The sequence below is a fragment of the Corylus avellana genome, chromosome 1 (assembly GCF_965113065.1).
Source record: "Corylus avellana chromosome 1, dhCorAvel1.hap1.2, whole genome shotgun sequence".
NCBI lineage: Eukaryota > Viridiplantae > Streptophyta > Magnoliopsida > Fagales > Betulaceae > Corylus > Corylus avellana.
The window spans coordinates 588540-607694 of NC_142490.1; the positions used below are offsets into that span (position 1 = coordinate 588540).

Consider the following 19155-nt stretch of genomic DNA (forward strand, 5'->3'; position numbering starts at 1 on the left):
ATTTCAATTCAAGAGCGTGTGAAATAATCTCATTTTTTGTTCACATATGATAAGCTAAAGAAAGGAAGAATAGGACAGTCTCTTCCAACAACATTTGACATTTCTCATTTGTACTTCACACACTTCACACTCCTTGAATGACGGGGACAATCTCTTCCAACAACATTCGGGATTGAGACCCGCACCAATTTCGGCAATTGTTCGGTCGAGTGGTTTAAAATTTATTCTGGCTAATAAGTTTCATAATCGCTGTCTAAATAGGTAATTTGAACAAATTAAGCCTATTTGGACAAGTGAGTGGCTCTCTCACAACGGTAAAAATAAAAAAGGATTGTGACGCATATTTCAAACTGCCAGAATTTCTTTTTGTTCATGAGCTCTTTTGCTGACCAATTCCTCTCCTGTAAGCGTGGAACAGCTTCAAGAATGTAAAGGTTCACATCAAAACCTGAATAATCAATCAGAACCCAAGTGGGTGCAAATAGATCCAACCCCTTTAAATTATTTACCATTTTTTTCCTCTACCTTATAAATATTTATTATGCCTAACTGAATTTAGAGATATATTTGATCTCTTATACATTTTTTGTTCTTTTTTTTTTTTAAAAAAAAAAAAAAAAATCCACCGTTAATTCATTAGTGAATTCAATAGTGAATTTGCACATCTCTTGTACGGAGATGACAAGAGGTGTTGAAAAATGAAACCAAACATTTTTCTTGAATTTATAAGCCATTCTCGTAAGACTTATATAATTGGATGAGAATTTTCTCAAATTAAACTAGCCAAATTTCAGTATAGAGGGGCTACGGAGCTCACTTGCTCACTTGCCTCGCACTCTATACATACCATACATGCACGCAGAGAGAGAGAGAGAGAGAGAGAGAGGGGTAGTCCTTATCCCATTTGTATTATTAGGTTCTCTGGGAATTGCATTGTTTCTCAATAATATCATTCTCACGTATACTTTACATTGAATTCTGAAAAGAAAGAAAAACATCGAACTGTGAGAAGAAAGAAAAAAGGAGGCGAACAAAAAAAAATTGTCTGGCTTCAGGACTTCTTCCAGAAAGAGTAAGTAAGCACTCAAAATATTTGTCCTCCCTCACTTGATATTTGATGTATGTCATTCTCTCTTCTAATTGTTCTTTACAATATCAGAACCTCATTATGCAACAATATGGTGTCACAAAAAGAATACAACATTTACGGAGGCCAAACCTGCACTTTCCTATCTGCATGCGAGCAGACAACATCATTGCAGCTGAGTTGCAGTTGCGGATAATCCTCTGACTACTTACCCCACTGTTAAGAAAATGAGAATCTTGAGAAAAGAGAGCGAGCAGAGGCTGAAGTATCGCTCGCTGGGTTTGGTGGAACATCTGTAGAGGCGCGATATGCTTGCTGACACTTTAGAATCTGCATTTGCATTCAAGATGCAGTAATTAACAGGCAGTTGAAGATGTTGTATCGAACATCATTGACATTTTTAAGAACAGTTTCTAATATCTACTTGATTCACATTCTAGCAATGCAGCATCATCACTTGAAACTGTTAGACATGACATACACGACTTACAAAAGGTCAACAAATTGGCCATTTAGTTCTTGCTCATCTGATTTAAATGCTCTTCTGAAGTTTTAGTCAAGTTTTCTCCCAAGGAAACCAAGTGGAATGACAGGTTCAGATTGATTACTTGTAATGCTCCTTTATGGCCCTAGGCTATACCATCTTCGCATGCTAGACAAGTATCCATATGCAATGTTAAGGTCATCAGCTTACCATAACTTGTTTCAATATCCACAATAAAGATGGAGACCATGACTTAAATCTGAATACCCAATAAAAATGGAGCATCAAGTAAAAACTGGAGTTTTACCTCTTGAGGACTAAATTGAAGAAGCATCCCAATCACGGGTAATAGAGCCTCCACTTCACCTGTTTTGTTAAAATGTCATGATAATTATAAGAACCAAAGTTTTCTGATATCATTAATATCTAGATACTTCATCAAGAAAAGGGAGTAGACTTCAACAATTAGTTTTGCGATTGTAACAACTACTCTTTTGTAGATATTACCTGTTTCAAGAAGCTTTAAGACAACATTTTTCAAATACGTCATATCTACCCCTTCCCTCTTCTGTGCTCTTTCCATATTGCGAAGCTCGGTCTTCAGCATGGCTTCCTGCACTTATTATGTTCAAAATTGTATTATAAACTAATAAATAATCTGATGTACTAAGGTAAGCCCTCATCCCCCTCCCCCCCACTTCCTACAAAAAAAGCAGAATGCAATTTTATGAAAACACTTCATATACGAGTAGTCCTTGGTTTTGTGGCACATGGGTGAATAATCTTAGTACACCACCACACACATATTCATAAACATTCAATTCAATGGTCATTCATCAACCTAACATTTTCATGGAAATGTTTCCTGATAGCCAGCATTTCTTCGCTTTTAACATTAAGTGAACAAACAATTGAAATATGCAAAAGTTCAGACAACTGTACACCTGTTGGCTATGGAGACGATTCTCACGTTCAAGCTCCTCAATTTCCTCCTGAATTGAAACAAAAATCAGAAACTGAACTGTGGGGAAAAAAGAATTTGATATTTAGACTTCATATGACATACTTGAAGTGCTAAAATGTGCCTTTGCGACTGTGCTAGCTCTTCCTCTCTCTGAGCTTGCTGCCTTGCTAAAATCTGAGTTTCAAAGGAAAAATCATCACCCAAACATTTGGATGGTTCCTCAACCTTCTACTCGCATGCAATGCACGAGACAAATTATTTCAAAGATATACCAATTATCAAGCATCCCCTCGTATTAAAGAAAACTTTGCGTAAATGAGAGGAGTCTCAAGGTGAATTGTCTATCTCCATTGAAAAAGTGAACTGGCACTAACATGTTGAACAATAAAGGCTACAGGGATACCCATCATTCTTCAGAGTATAACTAATGGGTCCTTGAACATTATCCACAAAAACTTCAATTAACTGACACATACAAAAGTTCATAAAGATATAAAGCAAGCCTAGGTAGAAGCAAGAGAGGTTTGAGGGGAAATATCAGGAGCACAAGATTGGCATACAAATTGGAGAAAAATAAAAAGTTTCCAGTTAGTGTGGGTTTTTATCTACACCAGCTCATTTATTCAGGCACATAAATCTGTCCTTCTCTATGACATAAGTGGCTACCTGCTAAAACTGTTGTCAATAAATGAGTGGCTACCTGCTAAAGCTATTGTAACTAAATGCCTTTGGAGACTCCACAAAGTACATTTTTACATGAGAATGGAATTTTCGAGAGAAGATGTGTTTATACCAGAATCTGCTGTTCTGCTGCAGAAGTGCTCAAATTCTGTGCATCCTGCTTTTGCGTGGCTGATAATACCAGTTTGAGAAAAAGGATACGTTAGGACCTCAGCAGCCAACCAACAGTTTAGTTTGCTATCCAGAAAAGCTTTCAACTTTTATCTAACTAATACAGATGCCAACAAGTGGTACCAAGAATGGCTTCATACCTGCGTCGTAATTATTATTGTGATCAACCTGAGATTATTAATCACCATGTCAGAGAAAGGACTGGAAATATAGAAAACCATGTCATGGGAAAGTATAAGTATCAGGTGAAATTTTACAAATATTGAAGAACACAAAAGAAGGAACATACAGTTGGTCTTGATTCCATAGATCGATGAAGATTCTTATTATCATCAAGAAGTTTAGAGATTTCTTTGTCCTTCTCCTCAATCATTCTATCAGCAAGATCACGAAATGAATCGTGCTCTTCCTACAAGTTTAAGCATCCAATTAACACAAGATCATGCTAACAATTAACCCAAGCCCCAAACAACAACATACAAGGTACCTTCAATCTTTTATAACGTAGTTTGAGTTCATCTAGTTCTTTTTGTATATCCTGGCCAGAGGATGCTTCATTTTGAGCCTGTAGTGCCTCGCATCTGACTGTAAAATTATTAATGTAACCTTATAAAAATGCTCAATTGATATGCATCTATGGATTGGACAAAGACGCAGGAAAAGAAAGTAAGAATCATCATTATTTGACTTAGCATGGATGTCTTACTTCGCCATGTTTCTTCTAAATTTTGGAGGTTCATTTCCCATGCTTCCTTATCTGATTGGTGGCTAGCATTAGCAGAAACAAACTTCACTTCTAAGCTCTTAATCTGCTGCTCGGCATTGTCAAGGAGCAAATCTCTGGAATAAATGTTGAATTGAAGAGTCAAAGAAGAGTTATTTGCACTTCTCCGAAAGTCAATACATTTTATTGCAACAAATACTGGTAACTTAGAATTTCAAATGAGGGAGCTTCAAAACAAAAACAAATATAACATATTAATGAATAGGTGTTCTAATCACAATTATAATAATAATAATAACAGCCTGATTAGCATAAACCAGCATGTCCTTTTCACACACATCATGTGCTGCTCATTTACCTGATGCTTTGTAAAATAATTTTATACAAGAATTATCAACAGATAAACTAAGGAAAATTTCCCATATAAAATACAGAAACTGCGCTCAACTCTACTAGTTTACTTCAAATTCCATATAAAACAAAGCAATGAGAGAGAGAGAGAGAGAGAGAGAGCCAACATGACATTATCAGCATTATTAATCACCTTTCTTTGAGTTCTTTAACATGATTAGCCAAAGCACCCTGAAGATCTTGAAGGGCCCTATCCCTTTCTGCAGATACAGATGATACTTCTTTTTCAGCCTCCTACAGGACAAAGAAATGCCAGTGGTTTTAACATATCTATAATGACCCATGTCTTTCCTTCATATTATAAGATAAAAGGAAACTACGAGCATGTACCTTTAGTGCTTCCTCAAGAACTTTAAGTTGTTCAGAGTCCTTAGCTGCAGCTACCTCTGCATCCTTCTTTTGGAGAAGTGCATGAGCACGAACCTTGTAGGAAGCAAACTCACTTTCAAGGCGGCTGATCTGCAAAATTTATATTGAGAAAGAGGAAGATTTGAGGTCAGGCAATAGACATGAAATTATTAAAAATATGCAACTTCGCGTGAAAGAGCAGTAATATCAGAGTTAGATAAGCAAAGAACATGCTCTTCGGCACACGTGTGTGTGAGTGTAATTACATGTTCCTCATGGGAAAAGGTACATGGTTTACTGAACTACAAAGCCATGAACCACCAAATATTCCATTAGTTAATTGATAACCATTGAAAATAGGTGCATAATTTCCCTAGATGAGTTCCAGCATCTCCAAAAAAATAAATCTTCTCCCTCGTGCCTTTCAGTATCTTTCTCCAAAAATTTCCATTGCTAACTCCTAATAACAATAGAAGTCAAAAGGCCATCACCACTATAGTTAAGGGGGATGGTCGGGTATCAGTGTTTCAAGGCCTGAGTAAACGAGACTAGTTTCTATAATATTTTTAGACCAAAGTTAGAAACAAATGCTTTCAGGCAGAAGCAAACAAATTTGAATATGCAAGCAATTAGCTCTAAGATATAAATGACGTAGAGCAATATTCATAATGCATCAACACTTATTCCCCTTCTGTTAAAGCACAACATCAACAAGATGGATGAATACTATCCTCTGGAACAGGAGATTATGATACAAAAATGCTACCAAGATGGTTTTCTCACTATGAGCTCTTTCCAGAAGTTAGCAGGTAACATTGTAAATTTTTAAACTTTGAAGGTATGATAGCAAAAACACTGAAACATCAGGGGCTATATAGAATGATTTTCAGAAATCACAGATGGAAGTAAGAATAATTTGACACCTCCTCCTTGGCAGCCACTAACTCAGCATCTCTAGTATTTAGCATCCGGGCTTGTACAGACACCTCAGATTCTAGCTGACCTGCCAAATAAGAAAAGAATGAATATCATTTTCATATATATATATGTAATTTGACAAAATTTCAATAATGGATGCAAATATACTTCTCATTTTAGCTGCTTCAATTTCTGCACGTATGCAATTACTCTCGGAAATTTCCAGTTTAGCTTTTAGTGCCCGGGAGTCAGCTTCCCAGCTCTCCTTTTCTTTCTCCTGATGCATTACATATGAGTATAGAAATGAAAATACATAAGCATGTAACTAGCTATATAAATGAGAAGGTCACAATACAATCCACAAAGTTTTATCCCGAAATAAATTGTCAAGTATACAACTCTTTTCTTCTGATTCCTTTCATTTTAATGGAAGCCCACCCCTTCTTAAAGAAGCACAAATTGAAAGCCAAAACTTGTGATCATCTCTCAATTACTAATATACACGTCTCAAAGACCTTTCATGCAATTGAAGATAAAAATTGTACTCATTCTTAATGTTTGACTCATACATGCTCATGTTTCAGGTGAGCAAGCTCTCCCTTTACAGTTTCCATAGAAGCTCTAAGCCGAGCTGCTTCACCAGTTGAAGCAGCATCCATCTCTGCAATCTTAGACTCTTTCTCTGCAACTAGCACCTGGCAATATATTTCCAATCCTTAGTCCAACTCATCACGAGAAAATTTCTAAGTCATACAGTACCATTAGGCTATAAAAATAAGCAATTGACTCTAAAAAAAAAAAGATTAAGATTCAAAATGCAGCAGTGCCCTATATTATTTCCTTACTCTAAAAGCAATTATTCATGCCCTTACACACACACACACACACACACACACACACATTAATAATGTTAAACTCCCAACACTTTGTTTAGAAAATCTATTCATTTAAAAAACTGGAAAAGTGTCATCTTAATTAGTTGAGTGTTGTTGCATCCCTAGAAGTTAACCAAGAAAGTTGGAACAAGAAAACAACCACAACCTCAGCCTCCACCCTGTTCTTACGAGGGGAGAAGGGGCCATTTACACTAGAGCATATAAAAGAATGAACCTCATATGAATAACTCTTACCTGTAGTGAAGAAATAGTTTCAGTTGCTTTGCTTCTATCAGATAATGCATCAGCAAGTTGGGCTTCCAAACTCTCCAAATTCTGAAAAAAACAGAGATAGTTCTGAAGCTAGAGCACTACAACTTGCATAACACAGCTGTGTGAAAAACCACAAAAGTTCTTGATGTTAAATTTAGGAACCACATTTGAACCATCTTAATGAAAATTTACCTTCTGATGTTTAGCGGAGAGCTCAGCTAGTGAAGCTTGCCTTTTTTCATCTGCAGCTTGTAATAATCCCCGCATGTCTTCCAACATCTAGGGCATAAGCAAGTTAAGACATCAATTTTTTTTTGTAACTGCAACAGTAAAGGCATAATGATGCTAGAAAAATTTCAACAAGGAAGAGCCCAGTAATAATAATTCGTCAAAATAACTTGTTACGTTACTGTGATTTAATTGTCATCATCAGAAGTTTGCTAATGAAGTCACCAAGAATTTTACACTTGATCAAATAATTGATGTAGTAAAAATTAAACCTTAATAGTGAGGCGGTATAAAACGCTTGTACATTTCAAAAATTAAACTGAAAATATACCCTCAGAGCATCCATTATCTGGACAAAACAAGAATAGTAACCAAAGTATACATACAAACAACCATAAACAAAGACATATATATGGTAGATTCTTCCACATGCATAAACACACATGAAAATGAAGGGGGTTCTATATCCAGGAAAAGCAAAGTTTTGGAAGCCAAATTTCATCCTTTTCAATGATATGCATACCTGGTCCTTCTCCAATAGCGACTGTTGCAAAGCCTCAAGAGCGCTCTCTTTTGGTTGCAATGATCGTCGCAATTCCTCGATGGTGTCTCGGAGTCTAGATTTCAAGGACAAAGTTACAATTATGAAAAGAATGAAAACAGGACAGTAAACAGAAAAATTTAAATCCTCAATGTTGCCTAAACAAATGATACTATTGTTTGTCCCATCCCACACACGTCTCACATGTCGACAAAAAGATACACAAGTTTCTCAACTCAAATAAACAGTTAATTAGAGATTTTACTTATTGTTTGTACTCCTTAATTGTTGCCTCTCAGCATCCATTGCTTTTAATGCATCATTTGCTTGTTGCCGTGTCCGCTCCAGCTCTTGCTGCAATGCTGACTGTTGGGACGATGCTCGCTCAGCAGTTTCACTCAGTTCACGAAACCGGGCCTCAAGATCATCTTTTTCCTGAAAATGACAAATCAAGTAACATCTGAACTTGATTTCAGAGCAAACATGACTATTTTTTAAATAAAAGGCTAACAACATAAAAGAAGTGGAATATAAAATTTAATGTAAAATATATCCAGCATTATATTTGGCCCTTGACCAAGTTAATTGTTCATTCTTTTCATGTAAAGGCAACTCGGTGACAACTATCAGTTTCAGACCAAATGTTTTGTAGCAGCCATTATGTCACTCCTCCAAAAATTGCCTACAGTACCAATTAAAATAAATGCATGAACTCTTAATCCTTTATATCAGTTTCTTGGGGTCTATCTATTTTAATGAAATATTTACTAGAAAAGTATTCTAGGCCAAAGAGAAATACTTTCACAAAACAAAATCTTACACAGGCTAAACCTCAATAACATTTTATGCCAGTAAATATTGCCCATAACCAAATAATGGCACCATTTCTGTAGAAACTTTTGGAATTTAGATAAGACACTTAACCTTGATACCAAAATAACATGAGTAATGTTAAAATATCACAGGAAACATATAGTCCCCAAGAAGATGCTGTTTCAAGAGCAAGGTCATAGTAGAGTTTTTTTTTAAGGATGGGCTTAACTAAAAGTTTCCCAAAGATGATCGGTCTGAACATGCACGCATCCCAAATTTGTGAAAGAAAAAAAAAGACAACCAAATAACTGACTTGGAATTTTAACATTCAATAACATGTGGGTCATTAAAAATTCATTTTAAAAAATAGCAAGGTAAACAGAATCATAAAATAGCAAGCTAAGGCAGAAAGAAGTCAAAGACCACGTACCTTTTGAACATCCTGTATGCGTTGTTTTGCTCGTTTGTGAAGCCTGTTAAATTTTGAGTCAAGTTCAGAGTACTTCTCTTCACGCTCTTTTATTTCTTGATCCAACTTCTGTTCAGCTACGCAAAGAAACCATGCTATGCATTCAGACTAAGAAATGTTCTATAGAGGTAAGACTCTGAGACTTTAGTGAATGTGCAATTACAAATTTTCTTGAGATGCGGACAAGGAAAACCATTCCTAAGTCTCCAATCTCCAGCTCTAAATGATCATTTTTTAGAAGCAGAACCAGTATCTAAACATTTAACGAAGAGAATCCATTTTATCAATTGAATTTTTTTTTAATAGAGGACGGATACAAGTACAAACAAACTTGTACAAGTACATCCGCTCCACCACTTGGCAACAAATATATTTAACAAGTCTTATCATATAGATGAAATACTTAAAAAGCAAACAGATAAAACCTGACCTTCAGCAAGCTTTGCAGAGAGCTCTTGGGCTTTTGCATCTGCCTCTGAGTATGCCGATGTAAGATGCTTCAAAGCCTCTTCTGCTGCACCCCTTGTCTGTTTTTCCTCCAGAAGCTCTTTCTCCAAAGATTCTATCCTTTCACGAAGTTCTTTCACATTTTCAGACTCCCCACCATCTGTCTCACTTGCTGTTGTTTGTTGGTTAGATACACTCTCTTCCAATTGAAGATTTTTCAAACCCTCAAATTGACACTTCAAGAATTCATTCTGAAATTTTAGTTCAGTAACCATTTGAACCAACTGATCATAGCTATCATCCGAACACGGGTAAACATCAGGCAACCCATTTTCCACGGCAATATTTCCATTGCTCATGTAATTTGTGTCGGACAGCTGTTTCTCAGGTTTTAAAGCATCTTCTGTATGAATTTCCAACACTCCAGCCATATGACCTCCTTCGGCTGCCATCTTTTCACTTTTCAATTTCACTCTTCTGTCCGCATCAGCTGCAACATATCACATACACATTATACTGCTTATGAAAGGAGATAAACATTGATGATATACAAACCAATGCAAGATGGTCCCTTGAAAATATAAATCATTACTAGCTAGATCCCATTGAAGTAAAGCAATCCAAACAAGCCCAGAAAAGTACTTAATCAATCGTGGACCTTATTAAAGAACACAATATCTCATATTCGAATTATCATGAGTTGGAAGCAAGTAGACGGGTAACCAGCCTAAGCATAATGCTTCATTTTCAGCCTTTCCAACTGATAACAGTAGAAATTCAAATTCAGAAACTCATAACACAACCAGGACTTCAATTTCTCTCTCTCTCTCATTATCTACAATTTATCGAAAGCATCATCATAGGCCATATGCGTCCACAGATAATGCAATGAAATTCCACATGCTTATTGAAGGCATTGCTTAGTTCTGCTACTGAATTGAGCAAATTGACCCACTATATCCCATTTATCTTAGTACAACTATACTACTAAAAATAACAACAATTAAGTGGATCTCATTATAACTGAATCCTAGGACAGCTTGAAAATCCATCAGATTTCAGGTTCAGAACACGAATCATTTGATTTGAAACGACAATATATGTAAAATGCTAATGATAGTACAATTTTCGAAAATTGTAACGGGAATTGGCCAAATCGAGAGTTATATTTAAAGGTTTCGCAATGACGGTACCTTCTATGAACCCAAACACCGGCGATTCAATTCAGGCTGAGAGCTAAGCGTTTCCAGTTGCTGAAATCGCCGATGTTTGGTTGGATCTAAATTCTCACGCTAGCAAGGGCAAGCGAGCTTGGAAACGGTGTCGTTTTTGCTGTGTTTCTCTAACAGGGAACCATGGCTTAGAGATGGCTCCGACTCCGCCATATGGAATACTTCGCTTTGACCAGGGTGCTTCAGTAATTTTAAACTTTTTGGGCCAACGAGGGTAACTAGGCCGACACTTCTTTGCAATTGGTATTTTGGGAGCCCAATTTTGGGCCACTATAGTCATCCAAAAAATTTTGGCCCACTATTTCTTGCATTAAATAGTGGATTCTGTCATGGTCCAAGTTGGATTCAGTCGTATCTTTTTTTTAAGGAAAATGTTAGATGTTTTTTTAGTGTTCTCTTGGAATCCTCTTAATTATGATGTGACTTTTAAAATCACTAATAGATTAAAAGTCAATAATGATAATCTCAAATTCAACAATAATTTTAAAAGCCACATCTCAGTTAGGAGGACACAAGGAGAACACTAGAAGAACACCTAGCATTTTCCTTTCTTTAAAGGACAACAATTTTCCTTTAAATTGGCTTGAAAAGATTCTCTCAATTAGTTTATTAGATTGAGATTTGTCCTAGCATGGTGATTCTCATAATAAATTTTTAAGGCATATAAATCACATGCTTAGTTAACTCATTAAAAATACACGTAAGAATCACATACTTTAAAGATATACGTCAGTTTAGTAAATTGAATTGATCCTCCAACCCAATTTTTTTTTAAAAAATGTCATTTTCCGAACCCTATTTCATATTGAAATGATTCACATTTTGCTAAAGATGTATGTCATTTTAATAGACTTTAAGTTGATTCTCCAACTCAGTTTGGAAAAAAAATTGTCCTCCAAATCCTTTTTTCCTCCATAACTCTCTGCTTTCTTCTTTTGAAAGTGATAAACATCCTTTGTAATTCCTTAATTTTGTGACTTATATTTGTCTTAAAATAATCATATTCTGAGTATAGATTTATTATTATTATTATTATTATTATTATTAACAATAGAATAAGATTTAGTTTACTCCATTTCTGACTGATTCCTTGCCTCAGAAATTTCTTATTTTTATTATTAATTAAACAATTAAATTTCTTATTTTTATCAACTTAAAATTTTAAAATAATTGATAATTTAACAAATTGCATTTTGCAAGTGAATGGCCAAGTAGCAAGTCAGAAAAAGAAAAAAAAAAATCATAATTCAGGAGGACCCAGTTGGTCAATTATCAAAGCCAATTTGGATCCCTTCAGTGCTTGGTCACCTTCATCCCCACCACAAAAAAGATCCGAATGTTCTTTTTGAGGATTCTGGTTCACAACAATTCATAAAGTGCAATTATTAAGCTTGACCATGGAGCATATCATCTTTGTTTTCACAGAATCTGATTTAAAAAGCCATTATATTCATGACATGCCATGTTTATAGGTATGCATTAAAATCCCCTACAATTGAGAGTCTACCAATAATAAAATAATGAAAAAAAAAAAATTAAATAAGCTAATGGATGGCTAATAATAAGAGAGTTGCTGACCATTTCCTCACTCTTAAAGAGATGGTCGGCCCTTCAAAGGTGTGGTTGGAGTAGGCCGATTGCCTCCTCACCTTTTGGTGGGTTGATTTTATGTTAGTGTGAACCAAGTTCAAGGTGGCCGACCAATCCTTCATCCTTTAATCTTTTTTGTTTTGTTTTATTACTTTATTGCTAACATGGCTCAATCTAGACCATTCATTTTGAATGAACATCCTGAATCAATAGAATTGCAAGCAGGGACCTCAATTTGCTTCTTATAGGTATCTTGTGGAAGTTCACACCATTCCAACTTACTTTTGGAAGATTTTGACAAAGCAAATGATTGATCATTTACCATAATGGAGAGTATTCAGTATTTGAAAATGCATTTTATATATAGTAATGGTACGAGCCACACTTTTATCCCACTATCACTCTGTTGACATGATACTACAAATTTGCCCTTAATTTTTTTTTTTTTTTTTAACAAATATAAATTTACTTTGTCACATCAACATAATAGGATAAAAATATGGTTTCTGACATTACTCTCTTTTATATAAGTTTGTCATAATGGATGGTTAAAACATACACAATGCCCTTGTGGGGTTTGGGACATGACAAGTCTTTTTATGAAACAGAACAAGATTCATTTTAAGATCTGTTGAATTTTGCAATATGCCAGCATAGATTACAAGGGATAATAAATGACTAATGACATTCCACAGCTACCCTGGAAAAATATTTCAATGTTTTTGTTGAATTTAACATCCTGAATATGACAACCATTTTCCCACAAGAGTCAAATGAATTGCTTTTGGATTGGCATTGGCAGAGGAGATTTGAGCCTTGACAATAGCCGCATCTCTTAGGTGCCTTGATCATTTCTTTTCACGATCCTGAGCTCCTGAAATTAACAGTTGCATACTCCTATTGAGATTCCAAGACTTATATCATAAAACCAACAGAGCTCAGAGAACACATGGAAAAAGCAAAGTCTATGATTTGATTGATTTTTAAAGTTTCTGAACCAAGAAAAGACGATGCGAAGCGCTAACCAGTTGATCTTCCATCTTTAGAATTAACAGCCACATGTTGGAAAAATTCTTTGGTAGCATCTGCACAGAGCAACAAGCATGATAATGAATGATATGAGAGAGGTACTTACCAAAAAGTTTATAGCTAATCTGCTAAATTTGAGAACAAAAAAGATTAATTTTAGAAAAATTCAAGGTCATAAAATCTGGATATTTGAACTCAAGCTTGATGTGGTTCAAAAATAGATCCAGTGGTCAGTTTCTCATCCTAAATTGCTATAGAGAAATTAGGAATACTATGAAGTCCACCTTTTGCCCGGGCGACCTTTTTGTTGTACCAATCTAATGCCTTGATAAAGATTTCTATGTTTTTCATGTGATAGATCCTTGTTCTCTGATTAAATGCAGAAAATGAATGCAAGTTCCAGGCTAAAAGGAATAATAAAAAATATAAAAAAGCCTTATTTGTAGGCTTTATTCATATACACTACATACCATGCTTCATTGTCAATGATGGATCTTGCTCAGCTACATATCCTATCACTTTTGCTGGTATGCCTGCCACCATGCTTGTGAACCAAAAAAGAAGAGGAATGTCCCTTAACTATTATTTCAAAACTAATGACATGAAAATAGAATGATTACAAAAATGACGTGCCGAAAATGAGAAATGACTTTCTACCTGTGCGGAGGGATGTCTTTTAACACAAGGGAACCAGCAGCTACCATTGCACCTTTACCTATTTTTATATTCCCAAGTATAGTTACACTGGCTCCAATTAGTGCACCTTCACCTACTTTTGGATGACGATCTCCGACTTCTTTCCCTGTTCCTCCTAAAGTCACACCCTGTCAAAACATTTTTCTGCAATAATCATAACATAATCTGGAAATGCAATTTCCAAAGTATATACAAAGACATATGAAGATACAATGATATGACGAAGACTAATTTGATTTTCTGCTAGAATTTAGATGCAAAATGAAATTTAAAGTAACTCAGGAAATTCAAAGAATGCAATTTAATACGAACAAAGTAAAAATTTTGGGGATTTTGAAATTTCTGACATTTCCCCTGATAAAGAAATTCTCATATTTTCTTGACAAAACCAACATAATGGCCATGATTTCATAACCAAACAAAAAAAAAAAAACTCCAAATTTAGAACTTCTTAATTATCAACAGTATTATCAGAAAGTCTTCATTACTCTTTTTTATTATTATTATGAATAAGAACTTTATTAACACACAACACAATACAGAAACACCGCAGCTAAAGCTGAAAGCAACAAAAATACTGTCAAAACAGTATCAGCAAAACACCTAACAGCACCTACAAAGTCTTCATTATTCATTTCAAGCTTCAATATACTAAAGAAGTCACCCAAAGAAGACATTTCTATATGTGAAAAATTAAAGCTTATTTACCTTCTTTTATGTTCCAATTCTCACCCAGAAGTTCTGATGAAATAATTGTTTAGAAATTAAACAAACAAACAAACGAAACAAGTAGAAAAAGAAAATCTAGTAATGTGTTTCAAAGTATTTGGCGGCTTGAAACAATGATAACTAAACAACCCATCCATCAAATAATGGGAACACAACAGAGATTGAAATTGACTTACATGCATCAATGAAACTCTGTTTCCTACAACTGCAGTTTCACCAATAACCACACCTGTTCCATGATCCAATAATATTCCCTCTCCAATTTTTGCAGCTGTACAGAATCATAAAAAAAAATAGAGAAATGACCTTCATTATCTCAAATAGATGTAAATTCTCTAGTTAACAACCATCTTTCTGCAGAAGAATCAAGTTTTGTACATAAACCTTCAAGTAGTCAATATCCACCATATCTTTTCATCAAAATTTTTGGTGGAAACAATAACACAAATATGTTTCCAAAAATATATCTAAGCCATATTCAACAACGTGTCCAAAACCTTAACATCCCTTTACATTTAAATAATACCAGTCTTGTTCTTGCCCGCCTCAATATCGGAAGGTTTAGAGAATTAGAATAGAAACTGTAACAACTACAAATGAGCATACCTGGATGTATGTCCACTCCAAAAACCTGAGGAGAAAAAACGGTTGACAATTAAGTGGTGATAGAAAACAAAGAGGGAGAGAGGTAGTTATGCTCTTCAGGGATCATCCTTTCCACTTTTTTGTTGATAAAGAACTTGTCAAGGATTATACAAGAAAGTATAAAACTACCTCACTGATTCGGCTTTGTAATGCCAAGGCCAATACTTTGCGTCCTTGGCTCCACAATGCATGTGCTACTCGATACACTTGCAAAGAATGATATCCCTGCAATAAAGCATGGCTCACAACGTCAAGGATGCACTTTGGTTTTTTATTTATTTTTGGAGGGAGTGGGAGAGAGAATGATGGCTACCACGTCCACCCACTTTCTGAGAAACAATTTTGAGTGAAACAGTCAAACTAAAATGATGTTTAAACACACATCCATCCATCTAAAACACAAGCTAACTGATGATATGGACAGCCTATTGAAACAGATTACCCTTTTTCTTGGTTACTAATGGAACAACTTACCAACAACCAATCATATGAATTTGACAAGGCACATCATCATAATTGATCGCATTGAAACAGTAGTTACCAAATTATCTATTCATTTTTGGGGTGGAGGGAAGGTGGGGACCATATTATATTTTAATTCTGATCATGTAATGTTTCTTTTCTTTATATCACAAAGCATAAATAATTAACTACCTTTTGTCATTAACATAGTCTTACAACCAAGATCAATATATATATGGCAACAACAAAATAAAAAGGTTTTTGCCAAAAGTACCTTAAGATACAACAGAACTGAGCAATATGACAAACAAGCAGGATCCCGGTCTTTAAATGCCTGTAGAAAGAAGATTTCCAAACATTAACACGTATTTGGCTATTCCATAACAAAGATCACTCATACTCTTTGGAACACCGATTTACCTGCATATCTAGGCGGATCGAACGTTGAATGCCTGTGTCATGCAATATCACATTACAGAATATATCCATCAGTTGGGTCGCCAAGAGTGTAGGATTCTGCAGTCGATTGGCAAGAACAAACCCCAAGGCTTGCTCTAAGCAATCATGTGACAATATACTGGCATACAAGAAGCTACTCAAAATCGGCTCCTTTTCTGCCTGCAATTATGTGTGGCGACGAACATAGGAGGATGGATTAAACAAAACACTGTTCCAAATCCAAATTATTTATATGCTTGTATGTGTTTCCATAATCTGACTAGGCACCAAATAAGTTGACCCTGATAAGTAAGATTTCAATTTTCACACTACCCATTATTAAATGCACTGAAAGCCACTGCTATTACCCCAATACATGAAATTTCACTACCCATGGTTCGGTTATATATATAAGTACCATAAAACTCAACCTGAAGTCATCCCAAGACAAAGTCAAACATATGCATAACCAACTGACAACCTTAAAAAGACACTTCCTGTACCCATCAAAGTTAGTTTCTAAGTAACATCAATCCTACACAACAACCAATAAAAAAAATAAAAAAACTAAACATCCAATTTCTTAAACATTGAAAACCCATCACTCACAATCCAACAAAGGAAAAAATAATAAGAAATTTTCATAGAAGTATTGGAGTAGTAGTGTGTACCTCCAACTTTGCCTCCTCTGTCACAGCGTCCCAAATAGGGTCAGAAACCGGGTCACCCAAATTGCCAGCGGACAAAACAGAGTCCGAGTCAGGCCTCGAAATCCCCATTGCATAAAGCGGGAAAACCTTCTCTAACCGGTACTGGGTAGTCTTGGAATCAACAAAGCTCTTCTTTTCCTCCTCATCCCGGTCCCCTCTAAGAGAAAGGCGCTCCGAGAGCATTTTGGGAAGAGTAACCCAGCTCTCATCGCTCAGGCAAGCCATGAGAAGCAGAGCTACACGGCCTCTACAGTCTCAGTGTCACAGCCGTGACATGGCTGTCATGGTGGCAGCTTGGGTTTGCCAAACACCCTTGCTGACCACCATGCCCTGGCATGAGGGAGGCATGCTTTGGGCTAAGATGAAGGTTGGATTTGTTCCAGCCCTGCTGATTGTTTGGTTGGGCGATGGCCCATGCATTGTCAAGGTGCTTGGGCATGCTACTGATGGCCCAAGAGCTGCTGTGGGGCGCATGGGTGCTGGGATGGCTTGTGTGAGTGGGCTGGGCGTGGCCCAGGCCCTTTGTATGCTTGTCTGTCTGACCATGGTGCTGTGTGCTGCTGAGAGGGGCCACATGGCGCCCAAGATGTCCTTGAGAAATGCTGGAGAAGTGCCTGCAGGCAGTGGCCACGTGGTGGCACTGCCCTGTCCAAGTTATGGTGCTGTTTGACTAAGGCATGGTGTGGCTTGCTGCACCAGCCACATGGCGCCCCTGCCTTGCCCTGCTGGAGAGAACCTGCTATGCCATGGTTCAATGATGACCTTGCAGTGGAGCTGGGATGCTAGAACAAGCTTGAGTGTGGCAGTGGGCTTGTGTGGGGCGCTGGCCAAGCCCCTTGCCTGATGATGGCCTGCTACAGTGGGCAGCATGGTGTGCTACCATGCTTGCAAGTGTGCCTGCAAGGGCTGCCTTGGGGCAGCAAGCAAAGCAAGGGCAGTGAGCGAATTCAAATGGACCAGGGAGCACGATCCAGGTGGCAGGTTGCTGCTGGAAGTGACCTTGTTGCACCATGCTGTGGGCTGCAGCCAGGTGGCAGCCCACAGCAGCAAAGCTCTCCCTCCTGGTGGCTATAAGAGGGCTGCTGGGGCTCTCATTCAAAAAAGCTGGAAGCTACATTGTGAAGGAGTCTTGTGAGGGAGCTGCTGTGAGGAAACATGAGTGCATGTGATTTCCTATTGTAAGCCTTGGTGGCTGAGTTCATATTGTGGCTAAGGGTTCCATTGTGTTGCAAGGGCCCTGGTCATTGTCTTTGTACATTCGGTTTGGTTGAGTGTAAAAGTTGGGAGGTGTTGCTCCTGTAAAATTCTGTTGTGTTGTGATTACCCTTCCCTAACCTCTGTTGGTGTGTTGGCTGCCTTGGCACTGCTTGGTGCTTTGCTAAGGGCCATCACGTGGCTTGTTTGGTGCGAAAAATTTGCCCCGTGACAATTGGTATCAGAGCACGGTTGGGGTCATGGCAGGTGGCTCTACACAAGACTTGCGGGAAAGAGTAGCCAGGCTTGAAGCCTTGCTAGGTGTTCCTGCGGAGGAGTCCTCCTCCACTACTATTATGGAGCAGTTGGCTGCTGCTCAGAAGTCTATCTCAGACTTGCAGTCGTCCCTTGATGCCCATAGTGCAAGGGCCTTGCAACGGTTGGAAGAAAGAGCTGAGGAGCAAGCTGACCTTGCAGCTCACCGGTTTGAAGGTATGGGTGAAGAGATCGAGTCCATGCAAGATGATATCAAAGGGTTTTCAGCCCGCTTTGATGCTGATTTAGACATTCTCAAAAGGGCTATTCGTGGCTTACCTACTGGTGGGGAGGCCACGGCCAAGCTGAAGGTTCCAGAACCTAAGCCCTTTGGGGGTGCTAGAAGTGCTAAGGAGTTGGAAAACTTCCTATGGGATATGGAGCAGTATTTTCGGGCTGCTCGTATTCCAGAAACAGAACGTGTCACCATCACCACCATGTATCTGGATGGCGATGCAAAGCTATGGTGGCGTACCAGGGAAGATGACGATTCTGGTAGGCCAAAGATCACCAACTGGGAAGCACTTCGAAAGGAGCTGAGAGATCAGTTTCTTCCTTGCAACACTGCATGGGTTGCAAGGGACTCCCTCAAGAAGTTGAAGCACACAACCTCAGTAAGGGAGTATGTGAAACAGTTTAGTTCTTTGATGCTGGATATCAGAGACATGTCGGAGGCCGACA

General features: G+C 37.3%; 2 protein-coding genes across 2 annotated transcripts; both read right to left on the minus strand.

Moving 5' to 3' along the window:
• Positions 1 to 889: 889 nt before the first annotated feature.
• On the minus strand, positions 890 to 10816 carry ATGRIP (Golgi-localized GRIP domain-containing protein). The gene is made up of 22 exons (XM_088511456.1): positions 10628 to 10816; positions 9418 to 9924; positions 8949 to 9064; positions 7971 to 8140; positions 7688 to 7781; positions 7129 to 7215; positions 6919 to 6999; positions 6358 to 6483; positions 5957 to 6065; positions 5794 to 5873; positions 4853 to 4981; positions 4656 to 4756; positions 4094 to 4227; positions 3875 to 3972; positions 3677 to 3796; positions 3528 to 3555; positions 3329 to 3387; positions 2638 to 2709; positions 2516 to 2563; positions 2079 to 2184; positions 1879 to 1937; positions 890 to 1417 (listed from the first exon to the last, which is right to left on the minus strand). Exons 2-22 carry the CDS (start codon positions 9884 to 9886, stop codon positions 1307 to 1309), a joined length of 2397 nt encoding a protein of 798 aa, XP_088367582.1. The 5' UTR covers positions 9887 to 9924; positions 10628 to 10816; the 3' UTR covers positions 890 to 1306.
• Positions 10817 to 12871: 2055 nt separating this feature from the next.
• ATSERAT3;1 (Trimeric LpxA-like enzymes superfamily protein) lies at positions 12872 to 17228 on the minus strand. Its single transcript, XM_059584184.2, is given in 11 exon segments — positions 12872 to 13112; positions 13114 to 13130; positions 13282 to 13341; positions 13756 to 13829; positions 13943 to 14109; positions 14887 to 14981; positions 15317 to 15341; positions 15485 to 15580; positions 16092 to 16151; positions 16238 to 16435; positions 16927 to 17228. Coding segments are annotated over 11 exon segments (1077 nt in total). The 5' UTR covers positions 17191 to 17228; the 3' UTR covers positions 12872 to 13091.
• Between the last annotated feature and the right edge of the window lie 1927 nt (positions 17229 to 19155).